The sequence below is a fragment of the Aegilops tauschii genome, chromosome 7 (genome assembly GCF_002575655.3).
Source record: "Aegilops tauschii subsp. strangulata cultivar AL8/78 chromosome 7, Aet v6.0, whole genome shotgun sequence".
Lineage (NCBI taxonomy): Eukaryota > Viridiplantae > Streptophyta > Magnoliopsida > Poales > Poaceae > Aegilops > Aegilops tauschii.
The window spans coordinates 142,122,347-142,144,005 of NC_053041.3; the positions used below are offsets into that span (position 1 = coordinate 142,122,347).

General features: G+C 40.9%; 1 protein-coding gene across 1 annotated transcript; it reads right to left on the reverse strand.

Annotated features, from left to right (window-relative positions):
- Window positions 1-531: 531 nt before the first annotated feature.
- Window positions 532-1,455, reverse strand: LOC109750229 (germin-like protein 8-14). Its single transcript, XM_020309189.4, has one exon. It carries the CDS (start codon window positions 1,407-1,409, stop codon window positions 771-773), a length of 639 nt encoding a protein of 212 aa, XP_020164778.1. The 5' UTR covers window positions 1,410-1,455; the 3' UTR covers window positions 532-770.
- Between the last annotated feature and the right edge of the window lie 20,204 nt (window positions 1,456-21,659).

Sequence of the window (21,659 nt, forward strand, 5' to 3'; positions counted from 1 at the left end):
ATTAATTGGCGTTGTTTTAGTACAAATATACTAAAGCAGCGGCAATTAATATGGATCGAAGAGACTATTATTTTTTATCCACATGGTTCCCTACTAGACAGGTGCGCAGTCTTTACTTTAGCGTGTGGATGCTCAAGAGTTCTTTTCTTCTGGACTCCATTTGGAGATGGTCACACGGGTTTTATTCAACTGATTTGCATGATAGCATAGCAATAGGATTAGTAATGCACTAGAGATTTACATAAATCTCTATAGCTTGTTCATGTGGTCGCGTTTCCTTTTTAGTTCACATAAAAAATTAGATCCTGATAAGTGCCATATATGTGACACGAACATATGATATTTCCGAATATTTTTTATGACAAGTTTAATGATGCGAGGATGACAACTTTGGTTATCAAGCATAACAACTTTTTACGAATGACTAGTTTTAGTTTTTTGTTGGGTTTGTTTTTTATTTTCGGATGGTAACTTTAGTTAAAAAAAAAGTCAAGGCCAGAGTGGTTTGTGGCACACATGTGACACTCATCGTTTCGGAAAAACTTTGCAATAAAAGGGTTGTGTACATCAATCGAGATAGAGTCCGAGGGTACAACCTTCTTTCTGAAAAAAATGTGCATTGACAATTATCAAATGAAATTGACATGAAAAATTAAACACAACTTGGAACAGACTCGGAGTTGACCTCACAAGCGCACGCACACATGCATCAAATTAAACCGACACGCTGACACCACGACGACCTTTGTTGAGACCTGAGAACTGCACAATTAGCCGCTGCCGCCGAGCACGGACTTGAGCTTCTTCACCTGCGCGTCGTCCAAGAAGGTGACCTTCTCAACGACGGCGGACGGCAGGTTGTTGGCGAAGAGCGCGTAGTCGGTGATCTGCAGGCCGGGGTTGGGGCCGCTGAACGCAACGAGCGCCACCGCCGGCGAGCTGCCGCCGTTGTACTGGTAGTGGAGCAGGCCCTGGGGGAACACCATGATGTCGCCCTTGTAGAGCGTCTTGGTGTACACGGTGTTGGAGGAGGAGCTGATGAAGCCCGCCAGGATGGTGCCCTCGGTGACGAAGAGGAGCTCAGAGGCGGCCGGGTGGGTGTGCAGCGGCACGACGCCGCCCATGGCGATGTCGAGCCTCGCCGCGGAGATGCCGAGCCCGTTGACGCCGGGGAACTGGCCGACGAAGGCCGGGGTCACGGCCGCCTTGATGAGGTTGCTGGTGTTGCCCGCGGCGGCGAGGCCGTGGTAGTAGAAGTCCCCCGCGCCGACGCCGGCCTTGCACGGGTACCCCGCCGGCGTGTCGCTGCAGGACAGGTCGGCGACGCAGAAGTCCTGGGTCAGGGCCAGGGCGGAGAAGGGCAAGACGAGGAAGGAGATGAGCACGGGGAGCAACATTGCGTTGGCCATGGCTTGCTACTGCGCTGGTGCTTCGAGTATGCTACTGTGCGTGCCCTTGTGGTGTTTATATAGGAGAGGAGGCGGTGCAGCTAGCCGTGCAGCTGGTACGTACGAGCAGAGCAATGTAACGTGAGTGATATTCTTTGACGAGCTAGGGTTCACGTGCGTGGCACTGTCCGGATCTTTTGGGATAAGTACGTAGCGGAGCCAGTGGACAAGCCTTTAGCTCATTAGCTGTGCGTGGTCCATGAAATAGGGAAAGCTCTGGAAATGCTGCATTATTATGGAAGCACAGGACAATATAGGACATGATGAGCTGTTTTTACCATGAGACGGATATGTGAACTACCCATTGTCTCATGCAGGCGCTAGATCTTTACAACGGTAGCATGTTATGGTAGCTAGTGCGAGCCGGTCGAATGCAGGCAAGGCTTGTTGCATGCATCCGTGAAGCAACACTTGGTATTTTGCTGTGACCGACATGTCCTCGGGAAGTTTATGGAGACAAAAACTGCACCGGTCCTCGTTGCCTTGCAAAACGAGATATCGGGTGTGCATGTGAAAATTTAACTGCTGGTCCAAGATCTTGGAGATTTTGTGGTTCATGCACAGCATATTCCGAGAGTGATATGTGCGATGCCTGGACCAACGGGCAAGTGCAACTCGTGAGCTTATTTTTGTTTCTTGCTTGGATGGAACCTGTCTGGATGCAACGGGTATATATGTATAATGCCGTTATCGGGAGGTAATGCCACCCGTCCACTCTTTGGTTGTATGAAAATATCTTGCACGTATATGTACAATGGTTTATAAATAGTTTTATCTTAAGTCTTGCATGTAATTTAGAGATGACAAAAAAAAATGTCTACAATGAGCCATCTCTTAGCCTTATCTTCAATAACTAGCTATTCCTAAAAACATGGTGAAACATATTGTGCTAAGAGATCATCTCTTGTCTTCTCTTAAATAAGAGAAGACAAGCCTTTTCTTATGAGTTCTCTCTCCTCCATCTCATCATTTATCCTACATGGCACTTCTAAGATAGCACCATTGTACATGCCCAAGCGTCTCTAGATCCTGCGTAAAACAAAAGCGTCTCTAAAGACTACCAAAAAGGTGTCTATATGTAAAATAGAGTGGGCCCTTATAATATGTTTGGCATTTCTAGGCCCTTACTTAGCTTTTCTCTTTCAACACAATACAAACGCAAACGCTTATACATATGCACATACACTCATCCCTATTAACGCATGCACGCACACCCTATCCCTATGAGCACCTCCGCGAGACTGAGCCGACACATCATCTTGAGATTGACGAAGTCGCCGCAAACGCATTCGTAGTCGACGGGAACGTCTCCTCCCACTAAATGCACATCTCTGAAAGGCCTGAAATAAATCCAGGAAAATACGAACACCAGTGTCAAGTCTAGGACTTGAATCCTGGTGGGTTGAGGATAAAGTTATGTTAATGCACACAATTTAAAATTCATTCTCTACCTGTTAGAGCAGATGTCTAGCCTAAAAACCAATTTCCATAAAAGTGAGTTTTTTCTCTCTTCGGTGAAACCATAAAAGAGCAAGTGATTTTGCTACTATATTTACTTGTTCTACATGATCTCTACCTATGAGATGCCTGGGACTTCATGTTGATGAAACAAGGATTAGAAATAAACACTAGAAAAATACTGAGGATGTGATTGAGAAAAGATGCAACACCTACCAAGGCAGATTGCTTGATAGTGTCACTCAAATTACTTTAATTCAGTCCTCATTATCATGCATACCCCACATTCATTATGTGCTTTTATGGGCTGCCAATTGGTGTAAAAAAGATGGACTTCTTGAGAGCCATACTTTGTGGCAAGAAGTTGGTAAAATAAAATACCATCTAGTTAAATGGTAGAAGTTTGGAGATCTAAAGACCTTGGTGGTCTGGGTATTCAAAATACTGAGTCAATGGATCAAGCTCTAATCTGTAAATGGCAGTGGAAACTATATATTTATGATGGTGCCCAGGCAAAGATTTTGAGAAATAAATATATCAAAAACCAATGTGTGTCTGGGGTAAAAAATAAGCAAGGAGACTCATAGTTCTAGAGTGGGTTGCTTAGATTCAAAGAATATTTTTTCTCTTTGTGTAAGTTTGGTAATGGATAAAATGTGAGGTTTTGAGAAGATTGGTGGATGGGAGATAAACTTCTTAAGCATAACTATCCTAGAGTCTATAATGTGTGTTTTGATAAAACATTTCAGTTGTTGATGTGTTTGTTAAAGGGATTGATAATATTCTCTTTAGAAGAACTTTATGGGGTTCTCCTTTGGAACTATGGAATCACATCAAAGATGCATGTGATGGGTGTATGCTTCATTAATAAGAGGATACCATCAGATGGCCCCTTAACAAAAAATGATGTTTATTCTACATAATCTTTTTATAGAAACTTGATCGAAAATGGAGCTAATTATACACATAAAATTGTGGTTTTTTATGATAGTGCCTCTGGTTCCTTAGTTATGCTTAGTTGTCCCCACGCTCTAAACTTTTGGTCACTTTTCCCCACCATCTTGTCTGAAACTCTCACAAATGGTCAAACTGGATGTTTGCCATCGGTTCAATGGCTTGATCATTAACTACTGACGAGTGGGGCCGCTTAGGGCCCGATCCTCCTTTGACCGCTATGTGCTGACGAGTGGGGCCGCAAGAAGACACGTCAAAGCAGCTTGTCTGAAACAAATCGAGCCACTCCCGCACCGCCTCTTCCGCCACCGCTGTCGTCGTGCCCTCCACTCTCTAACCCTATTTCGTTCGTTGGCGACGCCGCGCCTCCGACATATCAACTCCCCACCCCCCAATCTGGGATTAAGAAGCGATGTTGGGGGAGGACACCCTCCGGCCCATCGACCGTGGAGATGATTGGGTCGAATCAGAGGAGGATAATTCATGGATTCCATCTGGGTAAGCTCCATTTCCCCTCGAATTGATGAGCAAACTCGTAAATTAGGCAAATTTGACCACTAATCGCTTGAATTGTACCAATTTGGGTTGCTGAATTTTTCTGGCCTAATTGCACCCTTTTATTTCAATCGAATAGGATTGATCATGCGCCTGCTTTTCGGCTGGCGGTTAGAATGGAAACTAGCATACTGCATGGTACTAAACCGCATATGATCTCTGGATTTTTCTACCCAAAGGTGATAGAAACCAGTATAATGATTTTTGCGATGCACTTTGTTCCGTGTATGACTGGAGCTCTTCCGATGTTGTTGAATTAAAATATTTCAACAGTAGTGAGCAAAGATTTCTCCCACTAACTTGCGATGAGCATCTGGAATTGCTATTTGTTTGAATGCTGATAGACGTTTCGTAAATCCGTATCGATGTGCTCCAGCCACACAAAGAACGTGACAAGGGGAAGAGTGTTCATACATGATAATAGCGAGTGCCCTGGCACTCCTTGTAGGTCGATACCAAGTAAACCTAGTGGTTTTGAAAGCCACAACATGTCTGTTGCCGCTTCTGCTGCTGCTAGTGGTGCCGCTTCTCTTGTCCCTTCTGCAGCCATTGTACAAGTAGATGCAAAGCCTGACGTGGAAGTGCCTCGACTTGATGATGAGGATGAGATGATGTACCCTGGACTAGTAGATACAATCATTCAACAGGAAATGGAAGACGGATGTCCGGAGGAGCCCAGCAGTCGTGCTAGATTTGATGACACTGACGATGAAGAGAGGGATGAGAACATTGACAGCTTAGTTTTAGATGAATACGATGGTGACGACATGCCAACAAATAAGTGGAACAGGGAAGATCCTTTGCTTACTCCAGGCACCATATTCAAATCGATGGTGGACTGTCAAAATGCAGTGACTACATATTGCATTCGGAGTGAGCCAACAAGGTTCACTATTCATTGCCCATATGATAGGTGTCGGTGGAGGCTGCATGCATCTCGTATGCTAAAGTGCAAATTCATTTAGGTATTACACCTCATTGTGGATTTAAGTTTATTGATTCATTCTATTTTCAGATCATTGTGTAATGTTTCTTAATTGTACCTGACATCATTTTTTTATTTTGTTTCGTATAAAATAAAACCACACCAACACACTTGTCCACTTGGAGGGGGAGGGGGAAAGACCAAAACAAAGCTAAAAAAGACTAGGTGGGTGGCAGATGCAATCTTGGATTGGCTGAGAGAAACACCAACACTTGGTCCAACAACACTCCACGGGAAGCTTTTTGAGAAGTACAAAATTGATATACCTTACATGAGGATTTTTATGGTAGGTGATACATCTCCGCCGTATCTATAATTTTTGATTGTTCCATGCCAATATTCTACAACTTTTACATACTTTTGGCAACTTTTTATACTATTTTTTGGGACTAACATATTGATCCAGTGCCCAGTGCCAGTTCCTGTTTGTTGCATGTTTTTTGTTTCACAGAAAATCCATATCAAACGGAGTCCAAAAAGGATAAAAACTTACGGAGATTTTTTTGGAATATATGTGATTTTTGGTAAAAAGAATCAACGCGAGACGATGCCCGAGGGGCCCCAAGGACGGAGGGCGCGCCCCTGGTCCTTGTGGCCACTCCGTATGGTGGTTGGTGCCCTTCTTCCGGCGCAAGAAAGCTAATATCCGGATAAAAATCGTGTTAAAATTTCAGCCCAATCGGAGTTACGGATCTCCGGGAATTTAAGAAACGGTGAAAGGCCAGAATCTGGGAGCATAGAAACAGAAGGAAACAGAGAGAGAGATCCAATCTCAGAGGGGCTCCCGCCCCTCCGCCGCCATGGAAGCCAAGGACCAGAGGGGAAACCCTACTCCCATCTAGGGGGAAGGTCAAGGAAGAAGAATAAGAAGGGGGGCTCTCTCCTCCTCTCTCCCTGTGGCGCCAGAACGCCACCGGGGCCATCATCGCAACGACAATCTACACCAACAACTTCGCCGCCGTCATCACCAACTCTCTCCCCCTCTATGCAGCAGTGTAACACCCCTTATCCCCACTGTAATCTCTACTTAAACATGGTTCTCAACGCTATATATTGTTTCCCGATGATGTATGGCTATCCTATGATGTTTGAGTAGATCCATTTTGTCCTATGGGTTGATTGATGATCGTGATTGGTTTGAGTTGCATGTTTTATTATTGGTGCTTTCCTATGGTGCTCTCCGTGTCGTGCAAGCATGAGGGATCCCCGCTGTAGGGTTTGCAATATGTTCATGATTTGCTTATGGTGGGTGGCGTGAGTGACAGAAGCACAGACCCGAGTAAGTAGGCTGTTTGCGTATGGGAATAAGGTTAGTCATAGTGGGAGTAACTTAGCAAGTAACATAGCGCACTCTGAGAAATTTTTGCTTATGTGGCATGTAGTTAATGAGAAGTGGTAACATAATATGTTACTGTAACATAGCGCTTTCCAAGACAAGATGAGTCTACAAGCTAATTAATGAAGTCCACTATGACACTACTACTATGTTACTTTGCACTATGAAGGTAGTAACTTAGACTAGTGTCATATGCATGACACTAGTATAAGTTACTCCCCACTATGACCAGCCTAAAGAGGACTTGATACTTTAATGCTATGGTTGGGTTTTACCTTAATGATCTTTAGTAGTTGCGGATGCTTGCTAGAGTTCCAATCATAAGTGCATATGATCCAAGAAGAGAAAGTATGTTAGCTTATGACTCTCCCTCATATAAAATTGCAATAATGATTACCGGTCTAGTTATCGATTGCCTAGGGACAAATAACTTTCTTGTGACAACAAAACTCTCTACTAAAACTAACTTAGTTGTGTCTTATCTAAACAGCCCCTAGATTTTATTTACGTGCTCTTTATTATCTTGCAAACCTATCCCACAACACCTACAAAGTACTTCTAGTTTCAGACTTGTTCTAGGTAAAGCGAACATTAAGCGTGCGTAGAGTTGTATCGGTGGTCGATAGAACTTGAGGGAATATTTGTTCTACCTTTAGCTCCTCATTGGGTTCGACACTCTTACTTATCGAGAAAGGCTACAATTGGTCCCCTATACTTGTGGGTTATCAAGACCTTTTTCTGGTGCCGTTGCCGGGGAGCAATAGCGTGGGGTGAATATTCTCGTGTGTGCTTGTTTGCTTTATCACTAAGTAGTTTTTATTTTCTGTTCTAAGTTGTTTTCTATCTTTAGTAATGGGTAGGAAACGCAAAATACCAAAAAATTAGTTGTACTTGCTAAACCAATGGTTGAAGAACCACCCAAAATCTATCATACTACTGAAGCTTTCTACTTGGATCATCTTCGATCCCTATGTGCTCGTGCTGAAACGCCAACTAGCTTAGTTGAGGGAAAATCTTTAGATGAGCATGCTTGTTATGTGCGACACTGCTTATCTCAAAAAGGGGAAATTTTACTGGATCAAATTCATCGTTTGCAATGCTATGCTTGGAATTTATGTGAAATATAAGATTTTTCTTGTTGTTCTGAAGACCCTAAGAAACACCTTCCCTACCAATGTGAGTTTAGTGATAATGGAATTGTATCTTCGTATGCTAAGGGTGTTATAATTACTATGATGTTCAACAAAACGAAGAATTTGTTGCTTTTAAGGGTGCTTATGAAATTGCATCTTTGATTGAAAATTATGATGCTACTCTTTACAAATCTGAAAATTTTGCCATACTTAACAAATCTGGAAATTTTGCCATACTTAAATATTGTTATGATAATTATGCTTCTAATGCCTATGTTAAACCATATATTGAGGACTCCTCCATTGTCCAAGAAGAGACTAACATTTTGCAGGAGTCTACGGAAGAAGAAAATGATGAAACCGTGAGCTCATTGGATGAAAGAGATGATGAGGAGAGCGAAGAACAAAAGGAGGAAGAGCGGATTATCTACTCGTGCCCACCTTCTAATGAGAGTAACCCTTCAACTCATACATTGTTTAATGTCCCTTCGTTCTTACCGAAGGATGAATGCTATGATAATTGCTATGATCCCGTTCATTCATTTGAAATATCCCTTTTTGATGAACTTGATAATTGCTATGCTTGTGGCCAAGATGCCAATATGAATTATGCTTATGGAGATGAACTTGCTATAGTTCCATATGTTAAGAATGAAATTGTTGCCATTGCACCCACACATGATAGTCCTATTATCTTTTTGAATTCTCCAAACTACACTATATCGGAGAAGTTTGTTCTTATTAAGGATTATATTGATGGGTTGCCTTTTACCGTTGCACATGATAATTTTGATGAATGTAATATGCATGTGCTTGCTGCTCCTACTTGCAATTATTATGAGAGAGGAACTACATCTCCACCTCTCTATGTTTCCAACACGATAAAATTGCAAGAAACTACTTATGCTATGTATTGGCCTTTACTTGATGTGCATGAATTGTTCTTCTATGACATGCCGATGCATAGGAAGAGAGTTAGAATTCATCATTGCATGATATATGTTGCTTTGTGCTCATTGCTAAATGCCAAATCATTGTTAATTAAAATTGGCTTTGATATACCTTGGGATTCGGGTGGATTCATTACTTGAGCACTTTATGCCTAGCTTAATGGCTTTAAACAAAGCGCTGCTAGGGAGACAACCCAGAAGTTTTAAAGATTCATTTCTTTCTGTTGAGTGCTTTTACAAAGTTTAAAAACAAAAGAATATAGAGGGTAACTTAAAAACTTTTTCACAAAAGAGAAGCGATTGGAAGTTATGAATTGGAGAAATGAGGGTCGACCTTGAACACTTGTGTTCATGCTCATGGAAACAATGTAAAAAATTTCATGAAGGTTCTCACAAAAATAATTATCCCCTTATACAATTCCATTATATTATAAAAATAATGTGCCAAGATTTTCCTTTAGGATGATTAGATTGCTTGTTTGGTTTGTGTGGTGCAAAAACAGAAACTTTGGCTGTAGTGCGTGATTTTACATTTTTTTACTGGAAAGTCAAACGCTTCCGAAACTTTTTGCACAGTACTTCTATACAAATTCTTTATTTTTTCTTAATTTTTCAGAATTTTTGGAGTTACAGAATTATGGTTGATGTTCAGATTACTACAGACTGTCCTGTTAAAGACAAATTCTGTTTTTGATGCATTGTTTTGCTAGTTTTGATGAAACTATCGATTTTATCGGTGGTATAAGCCATAGAGAAGTTATAATACAGTAGCTATAATGCAAAAATAAAATATGATTGAGTTTGCAACACTACTTGAGGTGGTGATTTGTTTTATTATACTAACGGATCTCACGAGGGTTTTGTTAAGTTTTGTGTGATTGAAGTTTTCAAGTTTTGGGTAAGATCATGATGGATGAAGGAATAAGGAGTGGCAACAGACCAAGCTTGGGGATGCCCGAGGCACCCCAAGGTAATATTCAAGGACTCCCAAGCAACTAAGCTTGGGGATGCCCCGGAAGGCATCCCCTCTTTCTTCTAACGATCATCGGTAATTTTACTTGGAGCTATATTTTTATTCGTCGCATGATATGCGTAAATCTTGGAGCGTCGTGTGCTTTTTCTTTTTCTTTTAGTAATGCACCATGCTGGTATGAGATAGTCCTTGGTTAATTTATAGAATGCTTCATGCACTTCACTTATATCTTTTGAGTATGGCTTTATAGAATGCTTCATGTGCTTCACTTATGTCTTTTGAAGTTTGGATTGCCTGTTTCTCTACACATAGAAAACCGCCATTTGTAGAATGCTCTTTTGCTTCACTTATATTTGTTAGAGCGTGGGCATATCTTTTGTAGAAAGAATTAAACTCTCATGCTTCACTTATATCTATTTAGAGAGTTGACAGGAATTGGTCATTCACATGGTTAGTCATAAAATCCTACATAAAACTTGTATATCACTGAATATGATATGTTTGATTCCTTGAAATAGTTTTGCGATATAACTATGGTGATATTAGAGTCATGCTAGTGAGTAATTGTGGATTAGTAGAAATACTTGCCTTAAAGTTTGTGATTCCCGAAGCATGCACGTATGGTGAACCGTTATGTGATGAAGTCGGAGCATGATTTATTTTTTGATTGTCTTCCTTATGTGTGGAGGTCGGGATCACGCGATGGTTAACTCCTACCAACCCTTCCCCTAGGAGCATGCGTGTAGTACTTTGTTTCGATGGCTAATAATTTTTTGCAATAAGTATGTGAGTTCTTTATGACTAATGTCGAGTCCATGGATTATACGCACCCTCACCCTTCCACCATTGCTAGCCTCTCTAGTACCGCGCAACTTTCGCCGGTGCATTAAACCCACCATATACCCTTCCTCAAAACAACCACCATACCTATCTATTATGGCATTTCCATAGCCATCCCGAGATATATTGCCATGCAACTTCCACCGTTCCGTTTTTATGACACGCACCATCATTGTCATATTGCTTTGCATGATCGTAAGATAGCTAGCATGATGTTTTCATGGCTTGTCCCTTTTTTGATGTCATTGCCATGCTAGATCATTGCACATCCTGGTACACTGCCAGAGGCATTCATATAGAGTCATATTGTTCTAGATATCGAGTTGTAATATTGAGTTGTAAGTAAATAAAAGTGTGATGATCATCATTATTAGAGCATTGTCCCATGTGAGGAAAGGATGATGGAAGCTATGATTCCCTCATAAGTTGGGATGAGTCTCCGGACTAAAATAATAATAAAAGAGGCCAAAGAAGCCCAAATAAAAAAAGAGGCCAAAGAAGCCCACCAAAAAAACAAAAAACTGAGAGAAAAAGAGAGAAGGGGCAATGCTACTATCCTTTTACCACACTTGTGCTTCGAAGTAGCACCATGTTCTTCATATAGAGAGTCTCTTGAGCTATCACTTTCATATACTAGTGGGAATTTTCATTATAGAACTTGGCTTGTATATTCCGATGATGGGCTTCCTCAAATGCCCGAGGTCTTTATGAGCAAGCAAGTTGGATGCACACCCACTTAGTTTTCAGTTTGCGCTTTCATACACTTATAGCTCTAGTGCATCTGTTGCATGGCAATCCCTACTCACTCACATTGATATCTATTGATGGGCATCTCCATAGCCCGTTGATACGCCTAGTTGATGTGAGACTATCTCCTTCTTTTTTTCTTCTCCACAACCACCATATTCTCCACCTATAGGGCTATGTCCATGGCTCACGCTCATGTATTGCGTGAAAGTTGAAAAAGTTTGAGAATACTAAAAGTATGAAACAATTGCTTGGCTAAAACCGGGGTTGTGCATGATTTAAATACTTTGTGTGGTGAAGATGGAGCATAGCCAGACCATGTGATTTTGTAGGGATAACTTTCATTGGCCATGTTATTTTGAAAAGACATGATTGCTTTATTAGTATGCTTGAAGTATTATTGTCTTAATGTCAAATGATAGACTATTGCTTTGAAGCAGTCGTGTCTTAATATTCACGCCATGATTAGATTATATGATCAAGATTATGCTAGGTAGCATTCCACATAAAAATTTATCTTTTTTATCATTTACCTACTCGAGGACAAGCAGGAATTAAGCTTGGGGATGCTGATACGTCTCCGTCGTATCTATAATTTTTGATTGTTCCATGCCAATATTGTACAACTTTTACATACTTTTGGCAACTTTTTATACTATTTTTTGGGACTAACATATTGATCCAGTGCCCAGTGCCAGTTCCTGTTTGTTGCATGTTTTTTGTTTCGCAGAAAATCCATATCAAATGGAGTCCAAACGGGATAAAACTTACGGAGATTTTTTTGGAATATATGTGATTTTTGCGAAAAAGAATCAACGCGAGACGATGCCCGAGGGCCCCACAAGGACGGAGGGCGCGCCCCTGATCCTTGTGGCCACTCCGTAAGGTGGTTGGTGCCCTTCTTGTGGCGCAAGAAAGCTAATATCCAGAGAAAAATTGTGTTAAAATTTCAGTCGGAGTTACGGATCTCCGAGAATTTAAGAAACGGTGAAAGGCCAGAATCTGGGAGCACAGAAATAGAAGGAAACAGAGAGAGATCCAATCTCGGAGGGGCTCCCGCCTCTCCGCCGCCATGGAAGCCAAGGACCATAGGGGAAACCCTTCTCCCATCTAAGGGGGAGGTCAAGGAAGAAGAAGAAGAAGGGGGGCTCTCTCCCCTCTCTCCCGATGGCGCCGGAACGCCGCTGGGGCCATCATCGCAACAACAATCTACACCAACAACTTCGCCGCCGTCATCACCAACTCTCTCCCTCTCTGTGCAGTGGTGTAACACACCTTCTCCCCGCTGTAATCTCTACTTAAACATGTGTTCAACGCTATATATTATTTCCCGATGATGTATGGCTATCCTATGATGTTTGAGTAGATCCGTTTTGTCCTATGGTTTGATTGATGATCGTGGTTGGTTTGAGTTGCATGTTTTATTATTGGTGATGTCCTATGGTGCTCTTCGTGTCGCGCAAGTGTGAGGGATCCCCGCTATAGGGTTTGCAATATGTTCATGATTTTCTTATGGTGGATGGCGTGAGTGATAGAAGCACGGACCCGAGTAAGTAGATTGTTTCCGTATGGGAATAAAGAGGACTTGATACTTCAATGCTATGGTTGGGTTTTACCTTAATGATCTTGCGGATGCTTGCTAGAGTTCCAATCATAAGTGCATATGATCCAAGAAGAGAAAGTATGTTAGCTTATGCCTCTCCCTCATATAAATTGCAATAATGATTACCGGTCTAGTTATCGAATGCCTAGGACAAATAACTTTCTTGTGACAAAAAAACTCTCTACTAAAACTAACTTAGTTGTGTCTTTATCTAAACAGCCCCTAGATTTTATTTACGTGCTCTTTATTATCTTGCAAACCTATCTCACAACACCTACAAAGTACATCTAGTTTCATACTTGTTCTAGGTAAAGCAAATGTTAAGCGTGCGTAGAGTTGTATCGGTGGTCGATAGAACTTGAGGGAATATTTGTTCTACCATTAGCTCCTCATTGGGTTCGACACTCTTACTTATCGAGAGAGGCTATAATTGATACCCTATACTTGTGGGTTATCAGTAGGGAAATGGCTCTTGACAGGATAAATGGTCCATGGAATGAGAGTTTTCAGTTGCTTTACACTTACAAAGATGAAGTGGAGGTGGCTAGTCCAGGGAGTTTTGTAGAGATTAACAAGCATACAGTTTCATACAAAATAAGAGGGAAGTCATTTGAGAAGGGGTGCTTCGGGAGGGCTTTTTTGGGTTTCAAGGCTTGCTCGCAGGGGTTTCTGGATGGTTGTGGGCCCTATTTGGTTGTCGATGTAACTGCTTTGAATGGAAGATGGACAGGACGGCTAGTAGCAGCTTCTACGGTTGATGGACAAAAAGGGCTGTTCCTAGTTGCATTTGATGTGTTGGAGGCAGAGTCCAAGGAAAGTTGGGGCTGATTTCTGCAGTTGTTGCGCAACATTATAAGTACACCCCCAGGTTTAGTTATACACACAGATGCTTGCAAGGGTTTATAGACTGCGGTAGGAATTGTATTCCCTGGAGTGGAGCATAGGGAATGTATGCGACACCTTGATACGTCTCCATCGTATCTACTTTTCCAAACTCTTTTGCCCTTGTTTTGGACTCTAATTTGCATGATTTGAATGGAACTAACCCGGACTGACGTTGTTTTCAGCAGAATTGCCTTGGTGTTATTTTTGTGCAGAAATAAAAGTTCTCGGAATGACATGAAAATCCACGGAGAATATTTTTAGAATAAATAAAAGATATTGGCGAAAGAATTAACCGATGGGGACCCATCTGCTGTCCACAAGGGTGGAGGGCGCGCCCACTGCCTTGTGGTTCCCCTGGACCTCCACGGACCTCAACTCCAACTCCATATATTCACGTTCGGGGAGAAAATCATAGAGAAGGATTCATCATGTTTTACGATACGGAGCCGCGGCCGCCTCCTGTTCTTCATCGGGAGGGCAGATCTAGAGTCCGTTCGGGCTCTGGAGAGGAGAAATCGACACCGTCGTCATCATGAACCATCCTCCATCACCAATTTCATGAAGCTCACCACCGTGCGTGAGTAATTCCATCGTAGGCTTGCTGGACGGTGATGGGTTGGATGAGATTTATCATGTAATCGAGTTCGTTTTGTTAGGGTTTGATCCCTAGTATCCACTATGTTCCGAGATTGATGTTGCTATGACTTTGCCATGCTTAATGCTTACCACTAGGGCCCTAGTGCCGTGAATTCAGATCTGAACCCTTTATGTTTCCATGAATATATTTGTGTTCTTGATCCGATCTAGCAAGTTGTAGACACCTATTACGAGTTATGATCCGCATACCCCAAGGTGACAATAATTGGCAATTCTTTCCGGTGATTACCGTAGTTTGAGGAGTTCATGTATTTACTAAGTGCTAATGCTTTGGTCTGGTTCTCTATTAAAAGGAGGCCTTAATATCCCTTAGTTTCCATTAGGACCCCGCTGCCATGGGAGGGTAGGACAAAAGATGTCATGCAAGTTTTTTCCATAAGCACGTATGACTATATTCGGAATACATGCCTACATTATATTGATGAATTGGAGCTAGTTTTGTGTCACCCTAGGTTATAACTGTTGCATGATGAATATCATTTGACGCATATCATCACTGATCCATTGCCTATGAGTTCGTTTCATATTGATCCTTGCTTTGTTACTTTCGTTACTGCTACTGTTACTTTTGCCACCGTTACCGTTACTTCCATACTACTTTGCTACTAAATACTTTGCTGCAGATATTAAGTCTTTCAGGTGTGGTTGAATTGACAACTCAGCTGCTAATACTTGAGAATATTCTTTGGCACCCCTTGTGTCGAATCAATAAATTTGGGTTGAATACTCTACCCTCGAAAACTGTTGCGATCCCCTATACTTGTGGGTTATCAAGACCTTTTTCTGCGCCGTTGCAGGGAGCATAGCTCTATTTTCTGAGTCACTTGGAATTTATATCTCTTGATCACTATGAGGAATTTGAAAGATACTGGAACCAAGATCTATCCCTCTACTACGAGGGAAGGTAAGGAACTGCCATCTAGGTCTGCACTTGATTCACCTTCTGTTTTGAGTAAGCTTGCGACACCTACACCTGCTATTAATTCTGATATGTCGCATGTTACTGATGATGCTACTTATGCTATGAATGATGCTTATGATGCCACTACTTTGCTTGATAAAACTGTGCCTGAATTACTTTATGAACATCTTGCTAGAGTTAGAACTATTGATTATGCTAAAGATGATGATATTTCTGAAACTGATGAAATTATTTAAACTGAAAACTTTGAAACACCTGTTAGACCTAGCTCTCCTAGATATGAACTTCCTGTTATGCCTGAGGGTTATGTTATGGATGGAGAGGTAGCTAGGGACTTTCTTGCTTGTAAGGATAGAGATGATCTTAAGAAATTATTATGCAAGTGGAAAGAAAAATCTTTGAATGCTAGAATGCAATATGATCCTAAGCTTGCTACTTCATCTATCTTTGTTACTGATAAGGATTATGAATTCTCTGTCAATCCTGAGTTAATTACTTTGGTTGAATCTGATCCTTTCTATGGTTATGAATCTGAAACTGTTGTGGCACACCTTACTAAATTGAATGATAGCCACCCTATTTGCTCATGAGGAAAAAATCGCTATTACTATATTCTTAAATTGTTTCCTTTCTCGTTAAAGGGTGATGCTAAGTTATGGTTTAATTCTCTTGCTCCTGGTTGTGTGCGTGGTCCCCAGGATATGATTTATTACTTCTCTGAAAAATATTTCCCTGTTCATAAGAAACAAGCTGCTTTAAAGGAAATATTTAACTTTGTGCAATTTGAAGAAGAGAGTCTCCCACAAGCTTGGGGGAGGCTTCTCCAATTACTTAATGCTTTGCCTGATCATCCTCTCAAGAAAAATGAAATACTTGATATCTTTTATAATGGACTAACCGAAGCTTCTAGGGACAACCTAGATAGTTGTGTTGGTTGTGTTTTCAGGGATGAATTGTTGAACAAGCTGAATTGCTATTGAATAATATATTAAGTAATGGTAATGATTGGACACTTCCTGAACCAACACCTAAGCCAACTCTGAAGAAAAGAGGTATTCTATTTCTCAGTCCTGAAGATATGCAAGAGGCAAAGAAATCTATGGAAGAAAAAGGTATTAAAGCTGAAGATGTTAAAAATCTACCACCTATTGAAGAAATACATGGTCTTGATAACCCGACACAGGTAGTAGAGGTAAACTCTCTCTATAGATTTGATGAAGGTGATATTCCTCATAATAAGTCTGCTAGTCAATGCTTGGATGAGTTTGACAATTTTATTGTTAAACAAGAAAATTTCAATGCTTATGTTAGTAGACAATTGAAACGTAATGCTTATATGCTTGACTGCTTGGGTGACTATATGAGTAGAACTGTTAGTGATCTTAAGATTATCAGTAAGCACGCTTCCATGGTTAAAACTCAAGTAGAAAAAGTGCTTAAGGACAGGATGATTTGCTCAATGAGTTGAATAGTAAGAACAATGATAATGTTGTTAGAGTTATGACTAGAGGTGGTAAAATGACCCAGGAGCCTTTGTATCCTAAGGGCCATCCTAAGAGAGTTGAGCAAGATTCTCAGGGAATTAATACTGATGCACCTAGTACTAGTAATAAAAAGAAAAAGGAAACCTATAGGGCTTTGCATACTTCTAGTAAACCTGTCATAGACACTCATGAGAATCCAAATGATGTTTCTATTTCTGCTGCTGAGACACAATCTGGTGATGAACATGAACCTATTGCTAATGTTAATGATGATGTTCAGGTTGATGCTCAACCTAGTAATGATAATGATGTTGAGGTAGAACCTGCTGTTGATCTTGATAACCCACAATCAAAGAATCAATGTTATGATAAGAGAGACTTCGTTGCTAGGAAGGTAAAGAAAGAGAACCTTGGGTTCAGAAACCCATGCCCTTTCCTCCTAAGCCATCCAAGAAAAAGGATGATGAGGATTTTGAGTGCTTTTGTGAAATGCTTAGACCTGTCTTTTTGCATATGCGTTTGACTGATATTCTGAAAATGTCTCCTTATGCTAAGTATATGAAGGATATTGTTACAAATAAAAGAAAGATACCAGAAGCTGAAATTTCCACCATGCTTGCTAATTACACTTTTAAGGGTAGAATACCTAAGAAACTTGGAGGTCCAGGAATACCAACTATACCATGCTCCATTAAAAGAAACTATGTTAAAACTGCTTTATGTGATCTTGGAGCCGGTATTAGTGTTATGCCTTTCTCTTTATATCGTAGACTTGAATTGAATAAGTTGACACCTATTGAAATCTCTTTGCAAATGGCTGATAAATCAACTGCTATACCCATCGGTATTTGTGAGGGTGTGCCTGTTGTGGTTGCAAAAGTTACTATCTTAACGGACTTTGTTATTCTTGATATTCCTGAGGACGACAGTATGTCGATCATCCTTGGTAGACCCTTTTTGAATACAACAGAGGTTTTTATTGATTGCAACAAAGGCAATGTCACTTTTCATGTTAATGGGAGTGAGCATACGATACACTTTCCGAAGAAACAACCTCAAGTTCGTAGTATCAATTATATTGGAAAAATTGCAACTACTACTATTGGAGGTTTTGAATTCCCTCTCCCTACCGTCAAAAAGAAATATGATATTCTTATTGTTGGGGACATGCATATCCCCGTTGAGGTAACCTAGTGTAATTCGAAAATTCTCCGGTTTCATGTTATTCGAAAGAAGTTTATTAATAAGACTTGATCAACCTTGTTAATGGATCCATTTTGATGAGCATGAGATGGATGAATTTAGAAAGCACAACTTTCTGTACCCACCTCTTACTTTATGTTATATAGAATAAATAAAGCAAAAATAGTATTATCTGTCTATTTTCTGAATTATCTGTGCAATAAAAAATGTCCTGAAAATAAAAGTTCTCCAAATGCCCTGAAAATTTAGTATGATTTTTTATAGAATATTTTAGAATTTATGGCACTGAGAATGCACTAGTGGACCACAAGGGTGGAGGGCGCGCCCCCTGCCTTGTGGTTCCCACGTGGGCCCCCCTCACTTATTCCAGCGCCCATCCACTTCGTCTTCCTCCAGAAAAAATCATCCCATTGCTCAAACCCGTGTTCTAGCTCATCTTGCTGCCATTTTCGATCTCCTTGTGCAAAGCTCCATTTGCAAAACTGTTTTGGGGGATTATTCTTCGGTATGTGACTCCTCCAATGGTCCAATTAGTTTTTGTTCTAGTGCTTTATATATTGCAAATTTTTGCTGCCATGGTGACCTTGTTCTTGAGCTTGCATGTCAAATTTATATGGTCCGAAGTAGTTCTGATGCATGGTATAGCTTCTAGGCACTTGTGGGAGTAGTTGTTATCAATCTTGTTGAGTTTGGTTCACTTTTATTTTGAGTCACTAAAAATTTCAGAATTTTTCATAGGGAGAAAATGATGAGGAGATTGTTGAGAGGCTCTTCGAGCCAGGGTTCGAAGGAAAATGAAAATGAGGAGAAGAGGGAGCCCAAGTACAACCTTCCTCGCACCACGGATGTTCAGCCGTGTGAATGGCCAAGTGATGCATTCTTGGAGGAGGTCGAAATTTATGAGGATTTCTATTATTTGGCTGGGAATGCAGGCACCACCGACTTCCTCCACGATAAGTGTGAACAATACCTCCTACTCACTAATACCTTCATGCAGAATTTTCACTTTCATGCTAGGAAATCACCACCCACTGTAGAGTTTTATTTATATGATGCGCATAAGGAGATGACGCTTTATGACTTTTGTGAGGTTTGCAAATTACCTTATGAGGGCAGCGTCAATGAACCACGTCCTAGAGATGTGGAAGATTTTATTGATGAAGTTACCGTAGGGGAAGGGAGAAAGGTGTCGAAAGCGAGAGTGGTTAGTTTACATTTTCCTGTTTTATGCTATTACTCATTATTTGCTGGGAAATGTTTAATTGGTCGTGGAGCGAGTGGAGGCCTTAGTGCCCCTGACCTCGCTATTTTCGACATGCTTTACTTCGTGATATAACTTTTAGTTTGGGCGCTATGGTTGCTCGACGGTTGAGTTTAAACCGTGTGAAGGGTACTATCTTTGGAGGTATCTATGCTTCCCGTCTTGCTAGACGCTTCGAGATACCCATTAGGCACGACGAGAGAGACGAGAAGCTGCTACCCACTATATACTTAGATTATAACAGTATGGTAGCACATGATTTTATTAGTGATGATAAGGACAAGAGACTCATCTATAACCTGGTATTTAGCGAGAAGACTTGTCAGATTATTACCTTGCTTGCACCTTCTTTGTTCGATATTCATTCAGGCAGGTACATCATCATGCTCACGGACATTTATGGATACTAGGAGCGGACGCGATCCCCAGTTCCTGAGCCAGAGCCATCACCTGATCCATATCAGGAGTCTATTTATCAATGGGAGCCACAGGAGCTCGCTAACCAGTGGAACCCCCAGGATCCTCCTCAGTACACCTGAGAGGGCTACTTTGATCCATGGGCCTAGACCAACTTAGGACAAAAGCCTAAGCTTGGGGGAGTACGTATTTCTCACCGACATTACATTCATGTTCACACACTCATTCCAGTTGTCGGTGTTCATAATTTTCATTGTATTGTCCATGTTAGTTTATTTTCTTTTTCTTGCTTTCTTCTTGTGAGTTTGAAGAACTTTGAAAAAAAAATAGTTGTAGCTTCTGTTTAGTTTCCTTTCCATGTTTATTTAGTAGTACTATTAAAAGAAAACCCAAAAAGATTTCTCATTCTTCTTTTGCTTGTTGGGAGCTTTCCCGTGTAAATAGTTTTTCTTGTTCTTGTTTTACTTTATTCAGAAAAACAAAAACTCCAAAAACATTTCAGTGTGTTTCTTTGAAATTCTTTTTCTTTTCTTTGGGGATCGAGAGGAGAAGACCACGATGAAAATGATGAGTGGCTCTCATATGCATTATTGTTGATCTAACAAAGAGCCCATATTACCTTGTCTTCTCCTTTGAACTAATGTTTGCAGATTCCAGCTTAGTCCAATGCACGTGCACGCTTATTATTATTCACACCGTTCAGTCGTGCAAGTGAAAGGCAATAATGACGATATATGATGAAATGATTGAGATGAGGAAAAGCTGGTATGAACTCGACCTATCTTGTTTTTGTAAATATGATTAGTTCATCGTTCCTGATTCAGCCCATTATGAATGAAACATGTTTGCAATGACAATTGGAGATTATAGTTACTCATGCCATGCTTAATTATCTAGGAGTTTATAATGGTTTACCTTGCGTGCCAACATGCTTTTAAAATGGTTGTGATGTAGTATGATAGGATGGTACCCTCCTTTGAATGATTCGAGTGGCTTGACTTGGCACATGTTCACGCATGTAGTTGAAACAAAATCAACATATCCTCCATGATATTTATGTTCATGGTGATTTATATCCTACTCATGCTTGCACTCAATGTTGGTTAATCTCAATGCATGTTTATGACTGTTGTCGCTCTCTAGTTGGTCGCTTCCCAGTCTCTTGCTAGCCTTCACTTGTACTAAGCGGGAATACTGCTTGTGCATCCACTTCCATAAACCCAAAGTTGTTCCATATGAGTCCACCATACCTACCTATATGCGGTATTTACGTGCCGTTCCAAGTAAATTTGCATTTGCAAACTCTAAACCTTCAAATTATAATCTGTTTTGTATGCCCGAATCGCTCATGTAGCGACTGGGGGCTGTCAGTATCTTCCATGCTAGGTGGGTTATTCTCACGATGAGTGGAATCCGCTCATCATTCACGAGAAAATGGCTAGTAATTGGGATGTCCAGATCCATGCTCAAATCAAATCAAAATATAACTTCAAACAAAACTCCCCCAGGATTGTTGTTAGTTGGATAGTACCCGTTGTTTCAGACCAGCCGTGGAGTGTGCTTGTTGGTGGTGGGGGAGTAAAGACTTTACCATTCTGTTTGGGAACCTCCTATAATGTATCTAGTATGGAAGATACCGAGATCTCTTGGTTGTTATGTTGACAATGAAAGCATACCGCTCAAAATATTATTCATCTCTGTTTTAAAAACTCGAGCTCTGGCACCTCTGCAAATCTCTGCTTCCCTCTGCGAAGGGCCTATCTATTTACTTTTATTGCTGAGTCATCATCCTCTTATAAAAAGCACCAGTTAGAGAGCACCACTGTCATTTGTATGCATTGTTCTTAA